The sequence below is a fragment of the Sceloporus undulatus genome, chromosome 8 (assembly GCF_019175285.1).
Source record: "Sceloporus undulatus isolate JIND9_A2432 ecotype Alabama chromosome 8, SceUnd_v1.1, whole genome shotgun sequence".
Taxonomy (NCBI): Eukaryota; Metazoa; Chordata; class Lepidosauria; order Squamata; family Phrynosomatidae; genus Sceloporus; species Sceloporus undulatus.
In genome coordinates this window covers 10,115,000-10,137,096 of record NC_056529.1, presented here as the reverse complement: position 1 = coordinate 10,137,096, position 22,097 = coordinate 10,115,000, and the positions used below count along the sequence as shown (strand labels likewise).

The window sequence follows — 22,097 nt, the reverse complement described above, 5'->3', positions numbered from 1 at the left end:
CAACAACTGATTATAGAGAGGTGCATTCCACATTACTAAACATACATAGGCTCTTGTTTAAAAATAAAATATATCCTAAAACATACAATCAAGTGACATTTAATATGGTGATTTTAACTCTATATGTGTTCTTTTGTAGAATCTTCAACATGTAATAAGCAAGCATGCACTTACGTGCTTCCCTTTTGCTTACAGGTTTACATGGCTTGATTTATGACAATAAAACTGAGTCCATGAGGACGATTAACATACTTGGAAGAATGAATGTTTACCAAGAAGTATTTCTTAGCATTCTATATACAACTCTTTCATGTGAAGGTACAAGTTTATATAAATTTCTGACAAATGAAGCACAATGAATTTAATACCCTCAAGTTAAGGCATGATTCCTCCTCCTGTTAACCATTATCCATGCAATCCTGAGCTTGTTTCACTCAGAGGAAGTCCCATTGAGTAATGAAATTGTAAAAAATAAATAAAAAAAATAAAATAAAAAATAAATAAAAAAAAAAAAAAATAAAAATAAAAATTAAAAAAAAAATAAATATAGATAAAAATAAAAAAAAAAATTTAAAAAAAGAAAAATAAAAAAAAAATATAAACTAAAAAAAAAAAAAAAAATAAAAAAAAATAAAAATTATAAAATAATAATAATAAAAAATAAATTAAAAAAATAAAAAAAAACAAAAAATAAAGAAAATTAAAAAAAAAAAAAATTAAAAAAAAAAATAAGAAATAATTTAAAATTAAAAAAATTATAAATAAAAAATAAAAAAAAATATTAAAAAAATAAAAAAATTATAATTAAAAAAAAATAAAAGAAAAAAAAAAAATCAATAAAAATACAAATAAAATAAAAAACAAAAAAATATTATACCCTCCCCTCCCCCATCTTCACCCCAATCTCCCACCACCTCCCAACACTTTCCCTACACCCTCTCCCAACCAACCGCCAACCCTCTCCCCCGACCCCCACCACCCACCCCCCATTTCCTCCCCCCCCCCCCCCAATCCCCACCCCTCCCCCCCCCTACCCTCAAACCCACACCACTTCCCATTCCCCCCACTCCCCCATCCAATCCTCCCAACGACCCCCCCCCTCAGGTCTCGCCCACCCCCCACCCAACCCCCCCACCCCCCCCCCTCGTTTTCCCCCCCCACCCCTTCCCCCGCCCCCCACCTCCCCCCCCCCTTCCTGCCCGCCCCCCGCCCCCCCTTACCCCCTCCCTATCCCCTATACCTCACATCCACGGCCCTTTCCCCCCCTCCGCCTCACCCACCTCCCCCACCCCCCGATCCCCCCCCACTCACCACCCCCCCCCCCCTCCCCCCCCCCTCCCACCTCCACCCCGCCTTCTTTCTCCTTCGCCCCCCCCCCTTCCCTCCCCTCCTCCCCCCACCACCCACACCACCCCCCCCTACCCCCCCCCGATCCGCCCCCCCCCCCCCCGACCCTTCCCCCCCCCCCCTCTCCTCCCCCCCCCCCCCCCCCCCCCCCCCTCCCACGCCCCCTCCCCCCATCCCCCCCCCCCCCCCCCCCTCCCACTCCCCCCCCCTCCCCCCCCCCGCTTCCCCCCCCCCTTTCCCCACCTCTTCTCTCCACCCCCTCCTTCACCCACCTCCCCCCCTCCCCCCCCCTCCACAATCCCCCCCCCCCTTCCCCCCTCACCCCCCCCCCCCACCACCCACCCCCCCCCCCCTCCCCCCCCCCCCCCCCCCGTCCCTTCCCCCTCCCCCCCCATCTCTCCCCTGCCCCCACCCCCCCCCCCCCCTTTCACCCCCCCCGGTTCCCCACCAGCCCTTCCTCCCCCCTCCCCCCCTCCCATTCCTCCCCCCCCCCCACCTTTTCTCTCCTCCCCCCCACTCCTCCCCCCCCTCCCCCATCCCCCCCCTCCTCCTCCCCTCCCCCTCCCCCACAAAGCCCCCGCTTCGCACCCCACACCCCCCCCCCCCCTGCTCCACCTCCACCCCTTCCCCCCCCCCTCCCCCCCCCCCCCCCCCCCTTTTCCCCCCCCCCCACCCTCCTCCCCCCCCCCACCCATTTCCCCCACCACCCCCTCCCCCCCCATCCAGTCCAGTTTACCCTCTCCGTCCCCCCCCCCCCCCTCTCCCCCTCCCCCCCCCCCTGATTCCACCCCTCTACTCCCCCCCTCCTCCCCTGTCTCCCACCGTCCCCCACCCCCCTCCCCCCCACCCCCACCCGCCCCCCCCCCCCCCCGACCTCTTCTTCCCTTCTCCCCCCACCTCGCCCCCCCCCTTCCCCCCACCCCCTCCCCCATCCCCCCCCCCCCCTCCCGCCCCCCCCCCCCACCTCGCCCCCCTTTCCCCCCCCCCCCCAGCTCCCCACCCCCCCCTTGTCCCCCTCCTCACCTCCTCCTCCCCCCTCTCCCCCCCCTCTCCCCCTCACGCCCCCCCCCCCCTCCCTCCCCACCCCCCCCCTTTTCTCCTCTCCCCGCGATTCCCTTGTTCGCCCCTCCCCGTTTCCCCCCTCCGCTCTTCCTCGCCCCCTATCCCCCCATTCCCTTTCCCCCCCTCCCCCCACCCCCCCCCCCCTTTCACCCCCCCCCCCGCCCACCCCCCCCCCCCCACCTCCCCCCCCCCGCTTCCCCCCTCCCCCACCCCCTCTCCCCCCGTCCCCCCCCCTTTTCCCCCCCACCCCCCCCCCCCCCCCACCCCCCCCCCCTGCCGACTAGACCTCCTGCGGCCCACACTCCCCCCCCCTCACCCTCCCCCCTCACACACCTCCCCCCCCCCTCACCCTCCTCCCCTCCCCTCCCCTCCCTCCCTTCCCCCCTCACCAACCTCCCCCCCCCCTTTCCACCCCGCTCCCCTCCATCCATCCCCCCCCCCCCTCCTTCAAGCAATCATCCTCCCTCCCTCGCCTTCCCCCCCCCCCCACACCCCCCCTCCACCCCCCCCCCCCCCCCGCTTTCCCCCCAATCCTCCCCCCCCCCCCCCCCCCCATCCCCCCCCCCCCACCCCCTCCCCCGTCCCCCCCCCCCGCCACCCCCCCCGCCCCCCGCACCCTCACCTTTCCGCCCCCTCCCTCCCCCACCCCCCCCTCCCTTTATCCGGGTCCCTCACTCCCCCCCCTTCCCAATCCTTTCCCCCTACCCCCCCATCCGCCTCCCTCACTCTCCCCCCTCCCCCCCCCCCTCCTCCCTTCCACCCTCCTTCCTCACCCACCTTCCTCCCCCCCCCCCCATCCTCCCTCCTCCTCCCCTCCACCCCTCCCCCCCCCCCACCCCCTACCCCCCACCCCCCCCCCCTCCAGCCTTCCTCTCCCCCCCCCCCCCCTCTTCCCGCCCGCCCTTTTCCCACTCCCCCCTCCCCCCCTCCCCCCCATCATTCCCCCTCCACCTCCCCCTTCTCCTTCGCCACTCCTCCCCCTCCCCTCCCCTCCCTCTCACCCCCCCCTACCTACTCACCCCCCCTCCACCCCCCAACCCCCCCACCCCCCCCTCCCCCCCCACCCCCCCCCCCCCCCCTCACCCTCCCGCCCCCCCCCCCCACCACACCCCCCCCCACCCCCTCCCTCCATCCCCCGCCCCCCCCACCCCCGCACTCCCCCTCCTCCCCCCCCGCTTCCCCCCCCCCCCCGCACCAACCGTTCTGCCCCCCCCCTCCCCCCCATCTTCTCCCACCCCCCCCCTCCCCCTCCTCCCCACTCCTCCACTCCCCCACCACCACCATCCCCTCTCCCCCCCCCCACTGCCCCTACCTCCACCTCCCCCACCCCCTTCCATTTCCCCCATCCCACGTCCTCCCCACTCCCTCCCTCCTTCCCACCCCACCCCCCCCCCCACACCCACCCCCCCCCCCCCCCCTCCCCCCCCCCCCCCCGCCCCCTTCCCTCCCCGTCCCCCCTTCTCCACTCCCCCCACCTTCCGGTCCCCCCCCTCCCCCACTCCCCCTCCCCCCCCCCCCCCAGCTCCCCGTCCCTCCCACCCCCCCCCCCCCATCTCCCCTCCCCTACCCCCCCCTCCCCCCCACTCATCCTCCCCCCCCCCCCCCCCCCCCCCTCAGCCCACCCCTCCTCCCTCTCACCTTCTCCCCCTCCCCCTCCCTCCCCTCTCCCTCCCCCCCCACTTACCCCGCCCCCATGCCCCTCCACCCCCCTCACCCACTCCCCCCCTCTCCTATACCCTCTTCACCCCCCCCCCCCCGTAACCCCCTTACACACTCCTCACCCCCCCCTCCCCCCCTTTCTCCCCCCCCTCCACCCCTACCCCCCCCCGCTCCTCCCCCCCCCTCCCCTCCACACCCCCCCACCCATTATCCCTACCCCCCCCGCCCTCCCACTCCTCCCCCCCCCCCACCCACCCCCCCCCCTCCCCCCCCACTCCGCCCACCCCCCCCTCTTTCCCCCCCCACCCCCCCCACCTCTTCCCACCGCACTATCCCCCCCCACCACTTCATCCCACCTTCCCCTCCCCCTCCCACCTCCCCCACCCCCCCTCGTGCCTCCCCCCCTCCTGCTCCCCCCCCCCCTTTCCCCCCCACTCTTCTCCCCAGTCGTTTCCCCCCCCCTCCCCCCCCCACCTCCCCACCAACCTTCCCCCCCTCCCCTCCCACCCCCCTCCCCCTCCCGCCACCCCCCCCTCTTCCCCCCCTCCAACCTTCTCTTTCTCCCCTCCTCCCCCCCCCCTCCCTTCCCACCCCCCCCCCTCCCCCTCCCCCCCCTCCCCCGCCCCTACCCCCCCTCCTCATCCCACCCCCTCCCTCCCCCCCCCCCTCCCCCCCCCCCCCTCCTTCGTCCCCCCTCCCCCCCTCCTCCCCCTCCTTTTCTCCACCTTTCCCGCCCCCCCCCCCCCCCCCCCCCTCCCCCCCTTCCCACCCTCCACCCCCCTCCCCCACCACCCCCCCGCGCCCCCCCCCCACACCCCCACCCCTCCCCACCCCCACTCCACACCTCCCTCTCCTCTTCCACCCTTCCCCCCCACCCCCCCACCCTCCTCCTTCCTCCCCCCCCCCCCTCATCCCACTCCTCCCCTTTCCCCCGCCATCCCACCATCCCTCCCACACCCCCGCCTTATTACCCCTCCCCCCCCCCCCTCTCCTCCCCCTACCCCACCCTCCCCATCCCATACCCCCTCCTCCCCCCTTTCCACTCCCCCTCCCCCCCACCCTCTCCCCCCCCCCCCCCCCTCCCCTCCCCCCACCCCCCCTCCCCACCCCCCCCATTCCCCATCCACCTCCCCACCCCCACCGTTCCCCCACATTCCCCCCCCCCCCCCCTCCCCCCCCCCCCCACATCCCGTTCCCCCTCCCCCACCACCTCCACCCCCCCCTCCCCCACCACCCCACCCCCCCCCTCCCCCCCCCACCTCCCCCCCTTATCCACCCCCACCCCCCCCACCCTCCCCACCCCCCACGACTCCCCCCCGCCACCCACCCCTCCCACACCCCCCTCCCCCCCCCCACCCTCCCTTCGCCCCTCCTCCCCTCCCCGGCCCTCCCCCCTCCCCCCCCCCCTCCCCCCCCTCCCCCCCCCCCCCCCCCTCCCCCGTCCTCGCCCCCCCTCCGCCCACCCCCTCACCCCCACCCCACCCCTCCCCCCTCCCCCCCCCCCACCCCTCTCACTTCCCCCTAACCACCTCTCCTCCCCCCCCTCCTCTTACCCACCCCCCCTCCCCCCCCCCCTCCCCACCCACCCCCCTCTCCCCCCCCCACTTCCCCCCCTTCCCCCCCCCCCCCCCTTCCCCCCCCCCCCCCCCCCCTTTGCCCTTCGCCCCTCCTCCCCCCCCCTCGCCCCCCCGCTTCCCGTCTCCCCCCCACCCTCTACCCCACCACCCCCCCCCCCCTACCCGCACCCTATTCCCCCCCCCACCTACTCCGCTGCACCACCCTCCCGCCCACCCCCGCTCTCCACCACCTTCCCTTCCCCGCCCCCATCCCCTAACCCCCCCTCCCCTCCCCAGACCCCCCCACCTTTGTACCCCCTTTTCTCCCCCCCTCCACTCACCTTACCCCCCGACGCCCGTCAATTTTCCCCCCCCCCCCCCCCCCGCCGTCGCCAACTCCCCCCCCCCCGCCCCCCCCCCAGCCTACCCTCCCCTCTCCCCCCACACCCTTCCGTCCCCGCCAACCCTCCCCTCCTCCCTCCCTTCCTCCCCCCACCCCCCCCTCCCCCCCCACTCCCCACTCCATCTCCAACCCCCTCCCTCCCCCCCCCATTCCTCCTCCCCACCGCCGCCCACCCCCCTCCTCCCCCCCCTCCCCCCCTCCCTCCCACCCCTCCCTCCCCCTCTCTCCCACACAACCTCCTACCCTATCCTACCCCCCCCCCCACACCCCCCCCCGCCCCCACCCCCGACTCCCCCCCCTTCCCCCCCCACCCTCCCTACTCCCTCTCCCCCCTTCCCTCCCCCCGCCCCTTCCCTGCACCCCCTCCTCCCCCCCCCCCCCCCTTTCCCCTACCCCGTCCCCTAACCCCCCCCCCTCCCTCTCCAGCCCGCCCACCCCCCCATCCCCCCCTCCGCCCCTCCTCCCCTCCCCCCCCCCCCCACCCCCCCTCTCCCCCCCCCCCCCACCCCTACCCCTTCCCCCCCGTTCCCCCACCCTCCCCCCCTCCCTTCCCCCCGAACCCCCTTCCCCCCCCCCCCCCCCTATTCCCACCCCACCTCCACCCCCCCCCCTAACACCCCCTTCCCCCCTCCTCCCCTCCACTCACTCCCTCCCCCCCCACCCCCCTCCTCCCCCCCCTCCCCCTCCCGCCTCCCCCCTTCCTCCCCCCCCCGCGCTTTACCCCCCCTCCGCCTTCCCTCCCCCCCCCCCCCCCCCACCCCTTCTCACCCCCCAAATTCCTCCCCCCACCTTCCCCCCCTCCCTCTCCCATCCACCCTCCCCCCGCAGCCCCCCCCACCCACCTCCCCCTCCTCCCCCCCGAACCCCCCCTTATCCCGCCCCCTCTCCCCCCATCTCCCCCCCCCCGCATATCACTTCCACCCACCCACTTTTCTCCCACGCTCTCCCTTTCCCCGCAACCTCCCCCTTCCCCCCTCCCCCCCCGCTCCCCCCTCCTCCCCCTTCCCGCCCCCCCCCCGCCCTCCCCCACCACCCCCCCACCTCCCTCGCACCCCCACCCCCCCCCCCCCCCCCCCCCCCCCCAATTCCCCCCCTTCCCCCTCCCACCTCCCCCTTCCCCCCGCCCCCCTCCCCACCCTTTCCCCCCCCCCACCCACCCGCCACCCTCCCACCCCCCCACCTTTCCCTCCCCTCCCTTCCTCCTCCCCGCCCCACACCCCCCCGCCCCCTCCCCCCCACCTTCCACCTTTCCACCCCGCCCCCCCCCCCCCCCCCCCATCCGATCTACCCCCCCCCCCCCCGCTCCTCCCTTTTCCTCCTCCATCCAACTCCCCTTCTACTACCCCCACACACCCCTCCCCCCCCTCACCTCCATCTCCACCGCCCCCCCCAACCCCCCCCCCCGTTCGCCTCCGCCTCCCCCCCCCCTCCCTCTCCCCCACCTTCCCCCTCCCCCCTTCACCGCCACCCCCCCCCCCTTCACTCTCCCCCATCCCCTCCCCTCCCCCCCCCTCCCCCCCACCCCGCTTTTCCCCCACCTCCACCCCCTTCTCCCCCCCTAACCCCCCCCCCCCCCCCTCCCCCCACCCCCCTCCCCCCCCCCCCCCCCTCCTCCCCCCCGACACCCCATCCTCCCCACCCCGCTTCACCTCCCCTCCCTTCCTCTCCTCAATACGCCTCATCCCTCCAACCGCACCCCCCGTCCCCCCCTCACCCCCCCCCCCCCCACCCCCCCCCCCCCCACCCCCCTTCCCCCTCCCCTCCCCCGCTCCCCCTCTTAAATCCCCCCCACACCCCCCCCTACCCCCCTTCCCGCCCCACCCTCCCAATCCCCCCCCCCCCCCCCCCCCTTCCCTTCCACCCCTTTCCCTCCCCCATCCCCCTTCTTCCTTTTCACCCGCCCCCTCCCACCCAACCTCCACCCCCCCCCCCCCTCCCTTTCACCCCCCCCCCCACCCCCCCCTTTTTGCCCTCCAGCACTTCCCCCCCCTCCTCCCACCCCCTCCCACACTTCTCCCCCCCCACATCCATCCCTCCTCCCCTCCCCCCCCTCCCCCCCCCCTTCCCCACCCCCCCCTTTCCCCTCCCCCCTCACCCTACTCCTCCCCCCCCCCTCCTCCCTAGCCCCCCCCTTCCTCCCCATCCCCTCCCCCATCCCCCACCCCCCCCCCCGCTCCCCCTCCCCCCACCCTCATCTCCCTCCGCTCCCCAACCCCCCCGCCCTTCCCCCTCCGTTCCCCCCCCCCCCTCTTTCCCACCTCCTCCCCCTTCCCCCCCCCCCCCCCCACCCCCCCCCCCCCCCCATTTTTGTCCGACCCCTCCCCGCCTACACCCCGCCTGGCCCCAACCCCCCCCCCCCCCCTCCCCTCCCCCCCTCGCCCCTCCCCTTCCCTTCCACCCCCCCTCCCCCCCCACCTCCCATCCCTCCCCTACCACCTCTCCGCCCACCCCCTCACCCCTTATCTCCCCCGTCCCCCACCCCCACCCCCCCGTTCCCCCTTCCCCCCTCCCACCTTCCCCTCCTCTCTTTCCCTCCTTCCCCCCCCCCACCCCAACACGCCACCGACCCCCTCCCTCTCCCCCCCCCCCCCCCACCCTCCCCCCCTCCTACCCCCCATTCTCCCCACTCCCTCCCCCCCCCCCCCCGCCACCACCTCTCCCCCACCCCCCCTCCCCCCCCCCCCCCCCCCCCCGACCCCATCTGCCCCCCCTCTCCCCCCCACCTCCCCCCTCTCCTCTCCTCTACTCTACCCCCGCCACCCCCCCCACCTCCCCTCCCTCCCCCCCCTCCCAGTCCTCCCCCCCTTCCCCCCCCTATCCCTCACTTCCCCACCCAACCCCTCCCCCCCCCCCTCCCCCCCACACACCCCCCCCTCCCCCCTGACCTCCCCTCCTTCCCCCCCCCCTCACTTCTCCCCCCAACCCCACATCTACCCCCCCCATCCTCCCCTCTTCCCCACCCCCCTCCCCCTCTCCCCTTCCCCCCACCCTCACCCACTCCCCCCCTCCCCCTCCCCCTCCTCCCACCCCCTCCTTCCCCCCCTCCCCCCCTCCCCCCTTTACCCCCCCCCTTCCCCCTGCCGCCCCCCAACCTCTCCCCCCCCCCCCCCCCCCCACCTTCCCTCCCCCCTCCGACCACCCTACCCTCCTCCCCCCCCCACCACCCCCCTCCCCCCGCCCCCCCCCCCCCCCCCACTCCCCCCCTCGCCCCCCCCCCCCCCCTTCTCCCCCCCTTCACCCCCTCACTTCACCCCCCTCCTTCCTTCCAAATCCTCAACCCTCCCCCCCCCCCCCCCTTTCCCCCCCTCCCCCCCCCCCCCACTTCATTTCCCCACCTTTTCCCTCACACCCCTTCCCCCTCGCCCCCCCACTTCTCCCCCCCCCCCCCACCCTCCCCTTCCTCCTCCCCTCCCTGCCTCCTTCCCTTTCCCCTCTACCCTCCTATCCCACCCCCCGATACCCCCCCCCCCCCACCCCTAACCCCCCCCTCACCCCTCCCCCCCCTCCCCACCCCCACCACACACCCCCCTCCCCCCCCTCCCCCCCCCCCCCTCCCCCACCCCTTCCCCCCCCCCCCACCCCCACATACCCCCCCCCCTCACTTGTTCTTCTTCCCACTCCCCCACACACTTCCCGCCCTACCCTCCCCCCTCCCCCCCCCCCCTTCCCCCCCCCCCCCTATCCCGTTTCCTCTCCCCCCTCCACCCTCCCCTCCCCCCACCCCCCCCCCCCACCCCCTCCTCTCCCACCCCTCCCCCCCCCTTCCCCCAACCCCCCCCCTCCCACCCCCCCCCCCCCTCTCCTCCTCCCCGCCCCCTCCTCACTCACCCCCTCCCCCACCCCCCTCCTGCCCCTTTCCTTTCCCTCCCTCCCCCCCTCACCCCCAACCCCCCCCCACACCCCTCCGGTTCCCCCCTCCCCCCTCTTTCCCTTCCCCCCACCCCCCTTTCCCCCCTTTCCCCTCCCCTCCCTTCATACCCCCCCCCCCGCCCCTCTCCCCCCATCACTCCCCCCCCCCTCCACCACCCCCCCCCCCCCCATTCCCTCCTTCTTCCCCCCTCTCCCCCTCTTCCCCCCCACCCCCATACTCCCCTCCCCCCTTCCCCCCCCTCCTCCCTTTCTTCCCACCCCCCCACTCCCCCCCCCCCCTGCCCCTCCCCTTCCGCCCCCCCCTCCCTCCCCCCCCCCCCCCCCCCATCCCCCTTCCCCCTTTCCCCCATCCCCCCTCCCTCTTCCCATTATCCCCGCTCCTCCTCTCCCCCCCCACCCTCCCCCCCCCCCCCACTCCCATCCCACTACATCCTCGCCCCCACCCCCCATTCCTCCCCTCCCCCCCCCCCCCCCTCCCCCCCCCCACTCACCACCCCCCTCTCTCCCCCCTTATCCCCTTCCCCCCACCCCCCCCCCCCCCTCCCTCCTTCCCCCAACCTTTCCCCCCTCCCCTTTCCCACCTCTCCCCCTCCGCCCCCCCCCTCCTCCCTCACCCCCCCCTCCCCCCCCACACCCTCCGCCCAACCCCCTCCCCCCCTGTCCCCCCCCCCCCCCACCCCCACCCCTCCCTCCTGCCCCTCCCCCGCCCCCCCCCCCCCCGATCGCCTCCTCCCCCTCTGCCCCCCCCCCCTCCTAATCCCCTCTTCCACCCCCCCACCCCCCCCCCCTCTCTCCCCCCGCCCCCCCTCTCCCCCCCCGCCCTCTCCCCCCTTTGCCCCCCCCTTCCCCCCCACCCACCCCCTCCTCCAGCTTCACCACCCTCCCCCCCCCCCTCCCCCCCCCTCCCCCCCTCTCCGCTCCCCTCCCCTCCCCCCTCCCCCCCCCCCCCTACCCTCCGCACTGCTATCCAAGCCAATGGGGCTTGAATATAGGCAAATTTCCCATTTTGTGGGGGTGGTGGTCTGGAATAGATCCCCTCAAAAATGGAGGAGCAAGTATATATGTGTGTGTATGTGTGTGTGTGAGTGTAAATATATTGCTTTACTGAGGATCAGCTTTGCAGGCACTCTTATTCCAAGCAGACTAGACCCCCGCCCATGATAACTTTTGGAGCTCCCATCATCTGTGACCATTTTGCACTCTTTTGTCTCTTGTGTTCCCAGAGTACAAACTGAAGAGGGCTGCTGTATGTTTCACCACTGTGGAGAAAAAGGCATTTCAACAGGTATTGCTTCTTACTCGGTTGCATGACTAGCAATGCCCACTGAAAAACTCTCTCTTCTACACAACCATCCAGGTACAGGAACCTTCCCTAAGTTTCAATCTGGCAACCGTGGCAAGTCACCAAGCGAAGGCCCATTGCTTCAGTCGTGTGGTCCTCCTCCTCTTTAATTCTCCCACAGCCACATGAAAAGGGTGTTTTGGGCTGAGGCAGAGAGACTGGCCCCAAATCACAGTACAAACTTGTGTATGTTTGATCGGGAGTAATACTAAAAGCCAGGATTGTATTGTATTGCTATTGTAGTTACAATTTCTGTGTCTGGTTGTGAAAACTGGACAGCGAAGAAAGCTGAAAAGAGGAGAGTCAACTCATTACAAATGCACTGCTGGAGAAAAGTTTTGCAAATATCACCGACTTGGAGAAAGACAAATGAATGGATCCTGGAGCAAAGCAGGCCTGGACTCTCTTTAGAAGCCAAGATGAATAAACTGGGTCTGTTGTACTTTGGCTGTATCATGAGAAGATACGACTCACTAGAAAAGACAGTAATGCTTGGTAAGGTAGAAGGCAGTAGGAAAAGAAGACTACTTCCTTACAGATGAATAGAAGGAAACCATGAAAAGAAACCATGGCTCTGAGCTTGCAAGAGCTGAGTGGGGTTGTTGGGAGCCAGATGACTTGGAGGTCTCTCATTCATAGGGTTGGCACAAGTCGAAGTTGACTTGACAGTAGTTAATAACAACAATAACAGAACAAGTCCCACTGTATTGATGCTTTCAACATTAATCCGAATCATGTCTTTCGTTCTGTTACATTCCAACAGATTTATTAATGAATCACAACTTGCATGAAGAGTCAGTCTCATGCAAAAGGGAAGGTAGGCTCAAATCTGAGTTAACGAACGGAAACGGAAGATGACTTGCTTTTCTGCTTGGTGTTGCCACAAGAACATGATCCTTCTCCTTTTCAACTGCATTTGGTCTGTTACAGACAGCCAAATAAAGCTGCTTTGAGTCACAGTGGAGGTATGGTGTTTCATGATGCATGCGTCCTAAGGTCCAGAAGCCACACAAAGCTAAGCTCCAGTCTTAGGGCTGGAGCATGCCTTTGGTGCGACTTCTGGACTCTTAATGCATGCATCATTGAAAACCATACTCCACTGTGACTCAAAGCAGCTTTATTTTGGCTGTCTGTAACAGGCCTTTGATTCCCCAATAGTGTTGTTTTATTTAGTTAACCCACCCAACCATCCACCCTCAAAAACTAAGGTAGCGATGAATGAGCAAGATCCCCATGTGGAAAGAAAATGGGGAGCAAGCGGAAGACATAGAGTGTGCAGCAAAAAGGATCTTCTCCTGTGGTTGCTGCAAAAGTAGCAGGACTGGAGCATGATTTCTCTGCAGGTCTGAGTTTTCCCAATTGGCAATTTTGAAGAGCAGAGGACTTTTGCTTTCTGAATCCCACTTTTTGATCCCTCTCTCTCAGTCCCCCCAACCCACTGCCTCTTTTAATATTTCCAGCATAGACACCCTTCTACCTTGGTAGTTGTGTGCCCGAGGGCCAGGAAATCGCAACAATTCAGTGTTTTATTATGAAATGAAGGGAGGGGGAATTCCCCCCTCATTCACTCTCTCCTGGGCTCTCTGTAGAAAAGAGCATTTACCATTAACGACCATTAATATGTACCGTCGTATATTAGCAGGAGTTAATGCGCAAAGGAGAAGACTCAACCTTCAGTTCATTAAATAAAACAAATTTTCCGAATTGTCTATTATGATAGTGGAAAAGTGCAAGGATGAGCTAAAGGCAGAGGCTGTTGCTGTAAGATTCAAAAAACAAGCTGGGGGAATTATTAAGAGGAGAAACAGTTGCCTCTTTGGAGAGCACCCATCCTCAACCGTGATATATCTGGGATGCCACTTATCCTTGCACAGGAACCTCTTTCAAAATATATTTTCCTTTATAAGATATCCCCCCCCTTAAAATCCCGTTAGGGACCTTCTTATAAATGAGGAACTGCATCTCCTGGGATTGGTCCAAGCTGGAAAAGTGTGTTATTAAAATACATAGCAGAATGCTGAGAGCAATATAATAGCCCATTTCTTTCATTTTTTGTTATCTGTTAAAAATGTTAGCAAATTTTAATTAAGCATATTCTGGATGTTTGAACTGTGTTAGAATAAGAAAAGATACTCTAGCTGTATTTCCAAGGGATTAATTGTATCAATTTAAGTCTTCTTTTGCTCTTCTTCTACTGCGGCTGTTTTTTCTTGCAGTAACATCTACGTCCCTGCTAAGATTGCAGGATACAGAGTAGATAGTTTGTTTGAGTGTATTTGTGTGTACATACACCTATCTGAAATCACATTTGCCACCCAGAGTGCATTCTCATCCTACAGGGGAAAAACATTACCATGTTATAGTGTAGTTCAGTTTGATGCTAATCTTTGTGCGTCAGAATTGGCATATGCCTTCCATTGAAAATTTGTCTACCTCATTCTTTCATTTGTGTGTATTATGGTTACTATTGTTAGTGGATCCCACCTGCAGTAGATGCAAACATCTGGCACATCAGTTATTTAAAACAATTATTTCTTGCCACTTCGGTCTTAAGCTGAATTAAGAGATGCATACCAGTAGTGCTCAGATCATGGCAGTAACACTTGCACTCTGTTCTGTAGGCCATTCTGGAGTATTACATCCAATTCTATGTGGTATTTTAAGAAAGATAAGTGCCTCTAGAGGAGGGAGACCAGAAGGGTCTGGAAACCCAATTCCTGTGAAACAGTGAACGCGCTGGGTGTGTTAGTCTGAAAAGAGAAGATTAAAGGAGAGGCAGACAGTGATCTCAAATGTCTGAAGTGCTGTCATGTAGAAGATGGGATAGACTTGTTTTCTGTTGCTCTGGAGAAAAACAACCAATGGTGGGGATTGCAAGGAAGGTTTCAGCTGAATATTTGGAAATACTTCCTAGAGAGTAAGAGCTGTTTGATAATGGACCAGACTGCTTTGAATGTGGTGGGTTTCCTTCACTCACACTTTGAAGCCGAGTCTGGATGGCCATTGTTAGGAATTAGACCTGATATTCCCAAGGTCCTTTCCTACTGTGAGTGTCAACAGAACATCTCTGCATTTACGATGGAATATAAATATTTGTTATTATTATTTTTGGAAGACAGCACTGATAGTACAATCAGGAAGTAAACACTCATAAGCATGCAGTAAGCTCATGGAAGCCAGGGAATGCAAAGCACAATTATGCATACTTTGGTCTTAAGTGAATATAAGATACGCTGCATTGCAGTAAGACAAATCACTTTCTTCTGCCGGATGGTTCTTTTTCAGATCAGCATCCTTTCTACTGTTCTGGCACCCTTCTGCCACATATTTAATTTAAGCAACATATAACTTAACAAGGTATTTAGCTGATGCTTGGGGGAGGGATTGAGGGAGATCACAATCTTCCATGGAAGGTAATTCCACAGCCTGTCCTTGCCAAACATGAACTGGGACTGGAGTAAAATTAATCAGACTATTCATTCATATGGACCTACCCTATCTAAAATCGGTTGGACAGAATGAGTTGCATCATTCATTGTGCTGGATGATATAACATCCAGATTTATTTGTAGGGCCTTCCTTTTCCAACCTTAGTTCCATCTTCCAGCCAGCCACTCCCAAAGATCTAACAATGGTTTAGGAGGGTTGTGGACTTCCTATTGTCTAACAATGGCAATGCTGGGGAAAAATGTTCTAAATGAAGTTGCAGGCAAGACACGTAGGATGGTGAGGCAAAGTTATTTTTTGTGAAAGAGCTTACAAAGTTCCTTTTGGTGCAGGTCACAAACCTCTGTGCTATGCATGAACTGAAGCAGACTTCTCACTCACTGACTAAATTCAATTGACTACCATTCTCTCCTTCTTATGTTCCCAGCAAATTTTCCGACTCCTTCCACTGAACACATCTATATCTTACATAACCTGCACAAACATACATTTGCCTGCCACTGACTGAGAGCCAGGGCAGATCTCTTTCAACTCAAGGGCCAAAGTCAGTTTCAAAGAAACTATGGGGTCATATTCCAGTGATGGGCAGAGTCACAGACCCACATATCAACATATTACTGTCAAGAACTAAACTTCAGAAAGTTTTCAAGATAGGTAAACTGGGGCTTCCATGTCCTGGGGCAATGAATCTGCTCTGGATTTTATCCCCAACTGTAAAGGATAAAGCTATCCATGTGCTGAACCCTATCCCAAAGAGAGTTAGTACTGCTAAAACTTTGGTCTAGAACCCAGTGATTCAATGTTCCATAGACATGGGTTGCCAGCTGCTTTGATTTCAAACTTATAGAATGAAATGGGAAAGACCTGTACAAAAGTTGAGAAACCACATGGTTTATGATACCATGGAAAAGGAAGCATAGCATGGTCTGTGGGCCAAAATGGAGACCACAGAAGGGCCAGTTCAGTTCCATGCCATACTTAGTTTATATGCTGAATTAGGAGAACCCCAGGACAGGCTTACCTATCACCTCCCCCATGCCAAAGGTAAACCTAAATGATACCACTGTCACATATTTGCACTACACTTTCTTGCCATGGCTCTCTCCTATGGAATCTTGGAGTTGTAGCTTTGCAAAGTACTTATAGATTCTCTGTAAGGCAATCAAGTGCACTAGACGTGCTGTAAATTCTCAAACTTGGGTCTTCCTGTGCTTTGGACTGCAATTCTCACAGGCCCAGCCAGGTTCAGTTCACTGTTCAGAAATTCTAGGAAGCTGACATCGAAAACATGGGGAAAATCAAAGACCAGGAACCACTCTACTTGTAGAATCTATGAATCTGCAAAACTCAGTTCCATGGATGAAGCTATGGCAGTTAAACCCGTCGCCTTTTTTCTGTAATTATGTTGAGCCGATAGACTCCTGAAACCTCTGGTTTGACCCTTTCAGCACATGCTGTGTATTTGAAGTGATGAGTGGAGTAGATGCTTTTGTTGTTGTTATGTGCATTCAAGTTGACACTGACTTGTGGTGAACCCATCATGGGATTTTCTTGGCAGGATTCATTCAGAGAGGTTGCCATTGACTTCCTTAAGACTGGAAGAAGGTGTCTTGTCCAAGAGGTTTCATGGCTGAGAAGGGATTCAAACCCTAGTCTCCCAGACTCCTAATCCAATGCTTACACCTCACTAGTCCTCTGCCCTTCATCTATGAGGGTCTTTAAAATAAATCCAGAGCGAACGTCTGCAGCTATCAGGAACATTACAGAGTAGAACACATCCTCCTGACAAAATGACCTTTTCTTTTCATCAAGTTACCAAACATTAAAGGTTAAAGAATGTTGAAAGGAAGCTATACTACTTTTAAAAACAGGGTTTTCTTGGGGGAGGCAAGAGGAAAGTTGGGGGTTGTTCTTCAAGAGCCAGCCAAAAAGTGTTTGAAGCCACAAGACATTTAAATGTGTACATCCCTAGATAGGTGGAGAATTGTGATAGCTAGCTAGGGAGAGATTTAAAAACGGAATACACGATCTCTAGGTACCAGCCATGTTAAATTTGTACATGGGATGTTAAAGAAGGATCATGAATGAATGTTATGAATGAGTGTGCTTTCCGGATGACATGAAGTTTGAAAAGAATAAATCGCCAACCGAGAGGCACCTGCCCCAAAGCTGGTTATTGCAATTTGAAGCCACATTTCTTTGTCTCTAGTGTACGAGGATGACATGAGTACAAGGAGAGCAATCAATGATAGTGTCAGAATTTTCTTTACTTTCCACATTGTGTTTGACCTGCGTGGCACTTACGGTAGCACAACTAACAGGGAAAATGAAACCAGCTGTCCTGCTTTTTCACCCTAATGAGCACAAACAAATATGTAGAGAAGACTTTCCCCCAAAGTTCTTGGAGGTTGCCATTGCATCCTCAACCTCTCCTTCAAACTGTCCTCACGCAAGGAAGAACAAATGGCAGTCGCTCTGTACTCCAGAGAATTGGTGGAGCAATTGATCTTTGTATGCATTCAGTGTGTGTGTTTAAACACACACACATCTTAGGTAAAAGTTGGTTTGTTTACCCGTCTTTAGGGGTAGACAACTCCCACCCATTTCTCTGTGACAACTTGCCAAACAGTGGACTACATTAAGTGTTTAAAAAAATAGCTGCAGGGTCAATTTATAGTTTATTTTTTAGTCAAAGTTTCACGAATGTAATATATGGAGAAGAAAGCAAACTGTCACTGGGTGACTTTGGCAAGTCACACTCTCTTAGCCTCGAGGAAGGCAATGGCCAACTCCCTCTAACAACTTGCTAAGAAAACCCACAATAGGGTTGCCAATGTCAGAAATTTCCACAGGAGTCCATAAGAATTTCTGATGTGATGAATTTTGCCATCTTTTAAGTTGCTAAAGAGCTTTTTTTTTGTCTGATAGATTTATATTGGGCCAAAACATACTGCAGAAATAAACAGTTTGGGACGCTTTAACTGTCTGGCTCACTGCTAGGAATTCTGGGATATTGTAGTTTTTGAGAACTTCTCTGTCAGAGAGCTCTGGTGACACAATAAACTACAAGTACCAGGATTCTCTAAAACTGGGGCAATTAAAGTGGTCTCAGACTGGATTATTTCGCAGTGTGTTTTGGACCAAAGTTACCTCTATGGAATAACCCAACTGTTTATGTAGTCAACTGGCAACTAGATGCATCCCAAATCATAGAGATGCACACATTTGTGTGTGTGTTGTGTGTGTGTGTGTGTTGTGCGTTGCGTGTGTGCGTGCGTGTGTGTGTGCCTGCTCCACATTTATTTATTGCCAGTTCTTTCCATCTTGAAGAAATTCTGAATAGAAATCAGGCAGAGGAAATTAGGTCTTTTGTCATCTGTATAACAGTTTGTTTGAATACAATCGGCTTACTTCCAAAAGATCTGTAAGCGGAGTCTAATCCACCCCACCAGCCAGAGGCAATGGGGTAAAGAAGATTTTCTTGGACCAGGCAGACCTAGTTAAAAAACCCCTTATTTATCAAGAAACTGAGTAGGTTCCCATTGGCAAAGGACTATTCTCAGCCTAACCTTTCTCTCACCATGCTGCAAGGATAATTAAACAAAAGAAACAAACAAGCAACGAAAATGAAAATGGGGGACATTCTCCCGTATGCTGCCCTGAGCCCTTTGGAGAAAAGGTAAGAGACAAAGTGATAAATAAATGCCTCCTATTTATCGATCCAATGAATATAGCTCCTGCCTGAGCATCATTACACTGTGGACAATAATGCAAAGTGGTCCCGGGATAATGGGTCAGGATGCACATTTCATCTGCATCCCCATTAGGAAGGAGCAATGGGCTTTCAAAAATATTACTATTATCACAGTTCACCTGCACAGACCATATGAGCCTTCTTTATCCTGAGGTGCATAGGTTTAAAAGCCCGACAGTTAAGACTTAGGAAGGAAAAGGGACCATTTCCCACTCAGTTGTGATGCCAATGTGTTCTCCTCTTTTTAACCAGCATTTGGTGAGTATAACCAACTGTGTTTCACCAAAAGAGAAGGCACACATTTGCATAAAAATTTGTATGCTGATTTACTTACAAGAGAGTGTGGGTGTTGGACTGGACTATGGAGACCAGGGTTCACATGGCTGTGGAAACCTACAGGGTGACCATGGGCAAGTCACCTCTTCACAGCTTCAGAGGAAGGCAAAGGCAAATCCCCTTTTGCCAAGAAAATCCTGTGGCAAGTTCACCTGAGGGTACCATAAGTCAGAAATGACTTGAAGGCACACGACAACAATATTTCCAAAACAAAAAGAGAGAAATTTGGAAATGCTTACATTTCAGAGAGAAATACTTTGCGCCACAACCAATGAGATTCTGACCAGTGGCTTGTGTTCAGTTTGCGTCCAGTGCAAATTCAGGCTATTTAAATGGACAGCGTTACTGGGCTTTGAAACGCATCACATAGAAAATTGTCCTCTGCAATGCAGAATTATATGGCTACTCACTGGGAAGGCTGGGCAATGCAAAATGTGACCTCTCAGCTGTTGCTGGACTTCAACTTCCATCTGTCTTATCTAGCAGAACCACTGCTAGGAATGCTGGGAGCTGCAGTCCAAAACAAAGTGGATGGTGGCACTTTGCACTAAGCCTGATCCACAAATGCAAGGAATAACATTGCAGAATCTTAAGGCGTTGAGGTAAACAGTATCATTTCAACCTGCAGATAGGTGTGACATTGTGTGCAAGACACATTTTTTTATTGAATCCTACATTGAAAACAAATAACCCCCCTTTGGACGCATTTTCTACACAGGAAATACTGTGCACAAAACAACCACTTGCAGTTTTTGCACAAGAATAATACAAATTGTGAAAAGGCTTCAAAAAACTGTGGTTTTTGAAGAACTTTCTCACAGTGGGAAGAAAAATGTGAAAATGTATTTTATTGTTTCCTTAGAAGAAATTTCATTAGAAATGACATCCATAATGGTACAATGAAAACTTTCTAGTACAGCACTTAGCCCTTTTTAGTAGGTGTATAACATATGGAAATCTATCAGACTGGGAAAGATTTTACATGTGATTATGCAGGCCATGCAGCTTCTAAAGGCATAAAGTTCTACCAGAGGAGAGGGGAAAGCTTGTATTCTTAGTACAGTTTGCCATGACTCCTCCCAAATCTCAAGACTCAGTTTTTGTTAGAATGCCGAAAACAGCGGCCCCATTTTTTATTTGATTCAAGGACTTGATGCAAAATTAGATGTAGGGATGAGAATGTTTTAAAAAGTAAATTCTTTCTATTTCTCCCACCTAATATCCATTTTGTCTAAAAGTCCTTCACAGTAGACAAAGAGGATGGTTTTCTTTTGTGCTGAATAGCTTTCAGCTTCATTCCGTCATTCCCGTTAATGGCGAACCTTTCCTCCTCCCCACCAGCATATAGTTCTATGAAAGATGATTTAATTTGCAGTTAATTAACTCATCAAATCATCATTCTGATTAATCAATTAATGCTTTCAGACCCAACTGCGACATTTGTAAATTTCTTATGAATAAAGCAGGCCCCTTTTAATTCCTTGGCAGGGTGATCACTGCTCCAGTGAATGACAGGGCTGAAGTGATGCTTTGAATAAGGTGCAGGGGATGCTCCTTCACATTAAAGTTTGAAGCTCTAATAGCCATTGATTGATTCATTCATTAACTACCATAAAATGTTGGGTTTACAATTCAGAATTCATCCATTGTAGAAGGGATGAGCCAATTCTTGGAGGAAGCACTAGGGATGGAAACTCTGGAGTGAGTTGTGCTAGAAGTTGTGGACCATCTATAAATGGTCTTCCAGTCATCAGTGAGACTAGAAACTGACTGTGGAAACCAGGTATCACTCACAGCATCCACATCTGTTCCAAGGGTTATTTTTGCAAGCAATCCATGCAGTTCCAAACAGAAAGCACATACTGGCCCCTCAGCAAATCCATATTACCAATAAAACCCTATATGGCTTGGGGCCAGGCTATTTGAAGGACCTTGCATAGTGGTTTGGTATTGGACTACAACTCTGGAGCAAGGGTTCAAATTCCTACTCTGCCATGGAAACCCACTGAGTGATCTTGAGCAAGTCACATCCTCTCAGCCTCAGATGAAGGCATGGTAAACCCTCTCTGAACAGATCTTGTGAATAAATGACTGAAGACACCTAATACAGCAACAATCTCAGGGATGTAATTCTTCAATAGGTTCTTAGAGACAGCATGAATAATTTCAGCACCTTTTCATTCATGACACTTCACAGTTCATTCCAGTTTTTCACCATTTTTTGAAACTTTTGACTATTCTTTCCATTCTTACTTGGTCTCCGTATGTGAGCCTGCTTGAACTCCAAGCTCCTTAGAAGAGGCTCTTCTTTCTTTCCCTAACGTCTCAGGCTGGTTTGCTGGAAAGAAAGAAAAGGTCTCTTGGTGGCTGCTCCTAAACTTTGGAACTCCCTCCTAGAAAGCGGGCATCTCCCTCCTTGTGCTGTCCTTATGTGTGTGTATGTATGTATGTGTGATGATTGCCTTGTGGATTAGAAGGCTTGACTGGATTTGTTGGTGGTCTCCCATCAATGTAATATGTTCTCATTCCTCACGTTTATAGCAAGGACTGGGTTAAGTTTTAATAGTGTGCTGGACTGGGCTGTTTTATTGATTACGGATATAACTGTATGGTTTTCAACTTCACGATTATTTAGTTGATACTTATTTAATATGCAGATATAGCCACGTTAGTCTTCGTATAGAATCAGTATGTAGAGAGATCCTGTAGCACCTTTGAGGCGAACTAAAGGAAGAAGTTGGGAGCATGAGCTTTTGTAGACTTCAGTCTAATTCCTCAGATGCATTTGGATATAATAATGACAATGATTATGTAAGAGCAATCTTGTAGCACCATTTGAGACATAATGTAAAGAAGAAACTGCAGCATGAACTTTCCTGACTTCAGTCTGCTTCCTCAGATGCATTTGTCCGCGTGGAAGCCAGGCCAAGACGTATACAGGCATAGTGTGTACCTGCTTCCAGTCCACACACTGGCATCTGAGGAGAAAGGCAGACTGAAAGCCTACACAAGCTCATGCTGCATTTATTTCTTCCAGTTAGTCTCAAAGGTGCCGCAAGACTCTCTTGGTATGATTCTACAAACTAAAACAGCTCTATCTTTGAATATAGTAGCAGTATAGTCAACCAACTCCTTCCTCTCTTCACTCTCCATTAATCAGCTGCCTTTCAAAACAAAAGTGTTCATATCAGGGGTAACTTGACTTTTTCCCACTGCGGAAGAAAGAATCACAACAAACAGAGCTTGTGGTTTCTTGCAGCCCTGTTTGTTGGAGTCTGGGAATCTTGCCTTGAGAGGAAGAAAAGAAACTTCCTCCTGAGT

At 56.6% G+C, this 22,097-nt stretch overlaps 2 protein-coding genes across 3 annotated transcripts in view; both read left to right on the top strand.

Annotated features, from left to right (window-relative positions):
- The window catches only part of DPY19L3 (dpy-19 like C-mannosyltransferase 3), a 127,944-nt gene that overhangs the window by 9,991 nt on the left and 95,856 nt on the right, over positions 1 to 22,097 (top strand). Inside the window, exon 2 of one of the 2 annotated variants that reach the window (XM_042438502.1) lies at positions 11,121 to 11,182. The exons of the other annotated variant lie outside the window; for it this stretch is intronic. The gene's annotated coding sequence lies outside the window, so the exon portion shown is untranslated. The remainder of the gene's footprint in view (positions 1 to 11,120; positions 11,183 to 22,097) is intronic. 2 annotated transcript variants of the gene reach the window in all.
- On the top strand, positions 1,481 to 10,612 carry LOC121914385 (basic proline-rich protein-like; the record flags this gene model as incomplete). The annotated part of the gene is given in 24 exon segments (XM_042437776.1): positions 1,481 to 1,740; positions 1,969 to 2,067; positions 2,245 to 2,309; positions 2,527 to 2,682; positions 2,945 to 3,069; positions 3,440 to 3,563; positions 3,789 to 3,848; positions 4,188 to 4,361; positions 4,659 to 4,756; positions 4,758 to 4,866; positions 5,111 to 5,372; positions 5,458 to 5,695; positions 6,047 to 6,141; positions 6,448 to 6,788; positions 7,077 to 7,178; positions 7,512 to 7,655; positions 7,724 to 7,877; positions 8,263 to 8,330; positions 8,595 to 8,726; positions 8,779 to 8,843; positions 9,172 to 9,248; positions 9,551 to 9,612; positions 10,006 to 10,066; positions 10,156 to 10,612. Coding segments are annotated over 24 exon segments (3,528 nt in total), but the record flags the coding sequence as incomplete, so codon positions are not given.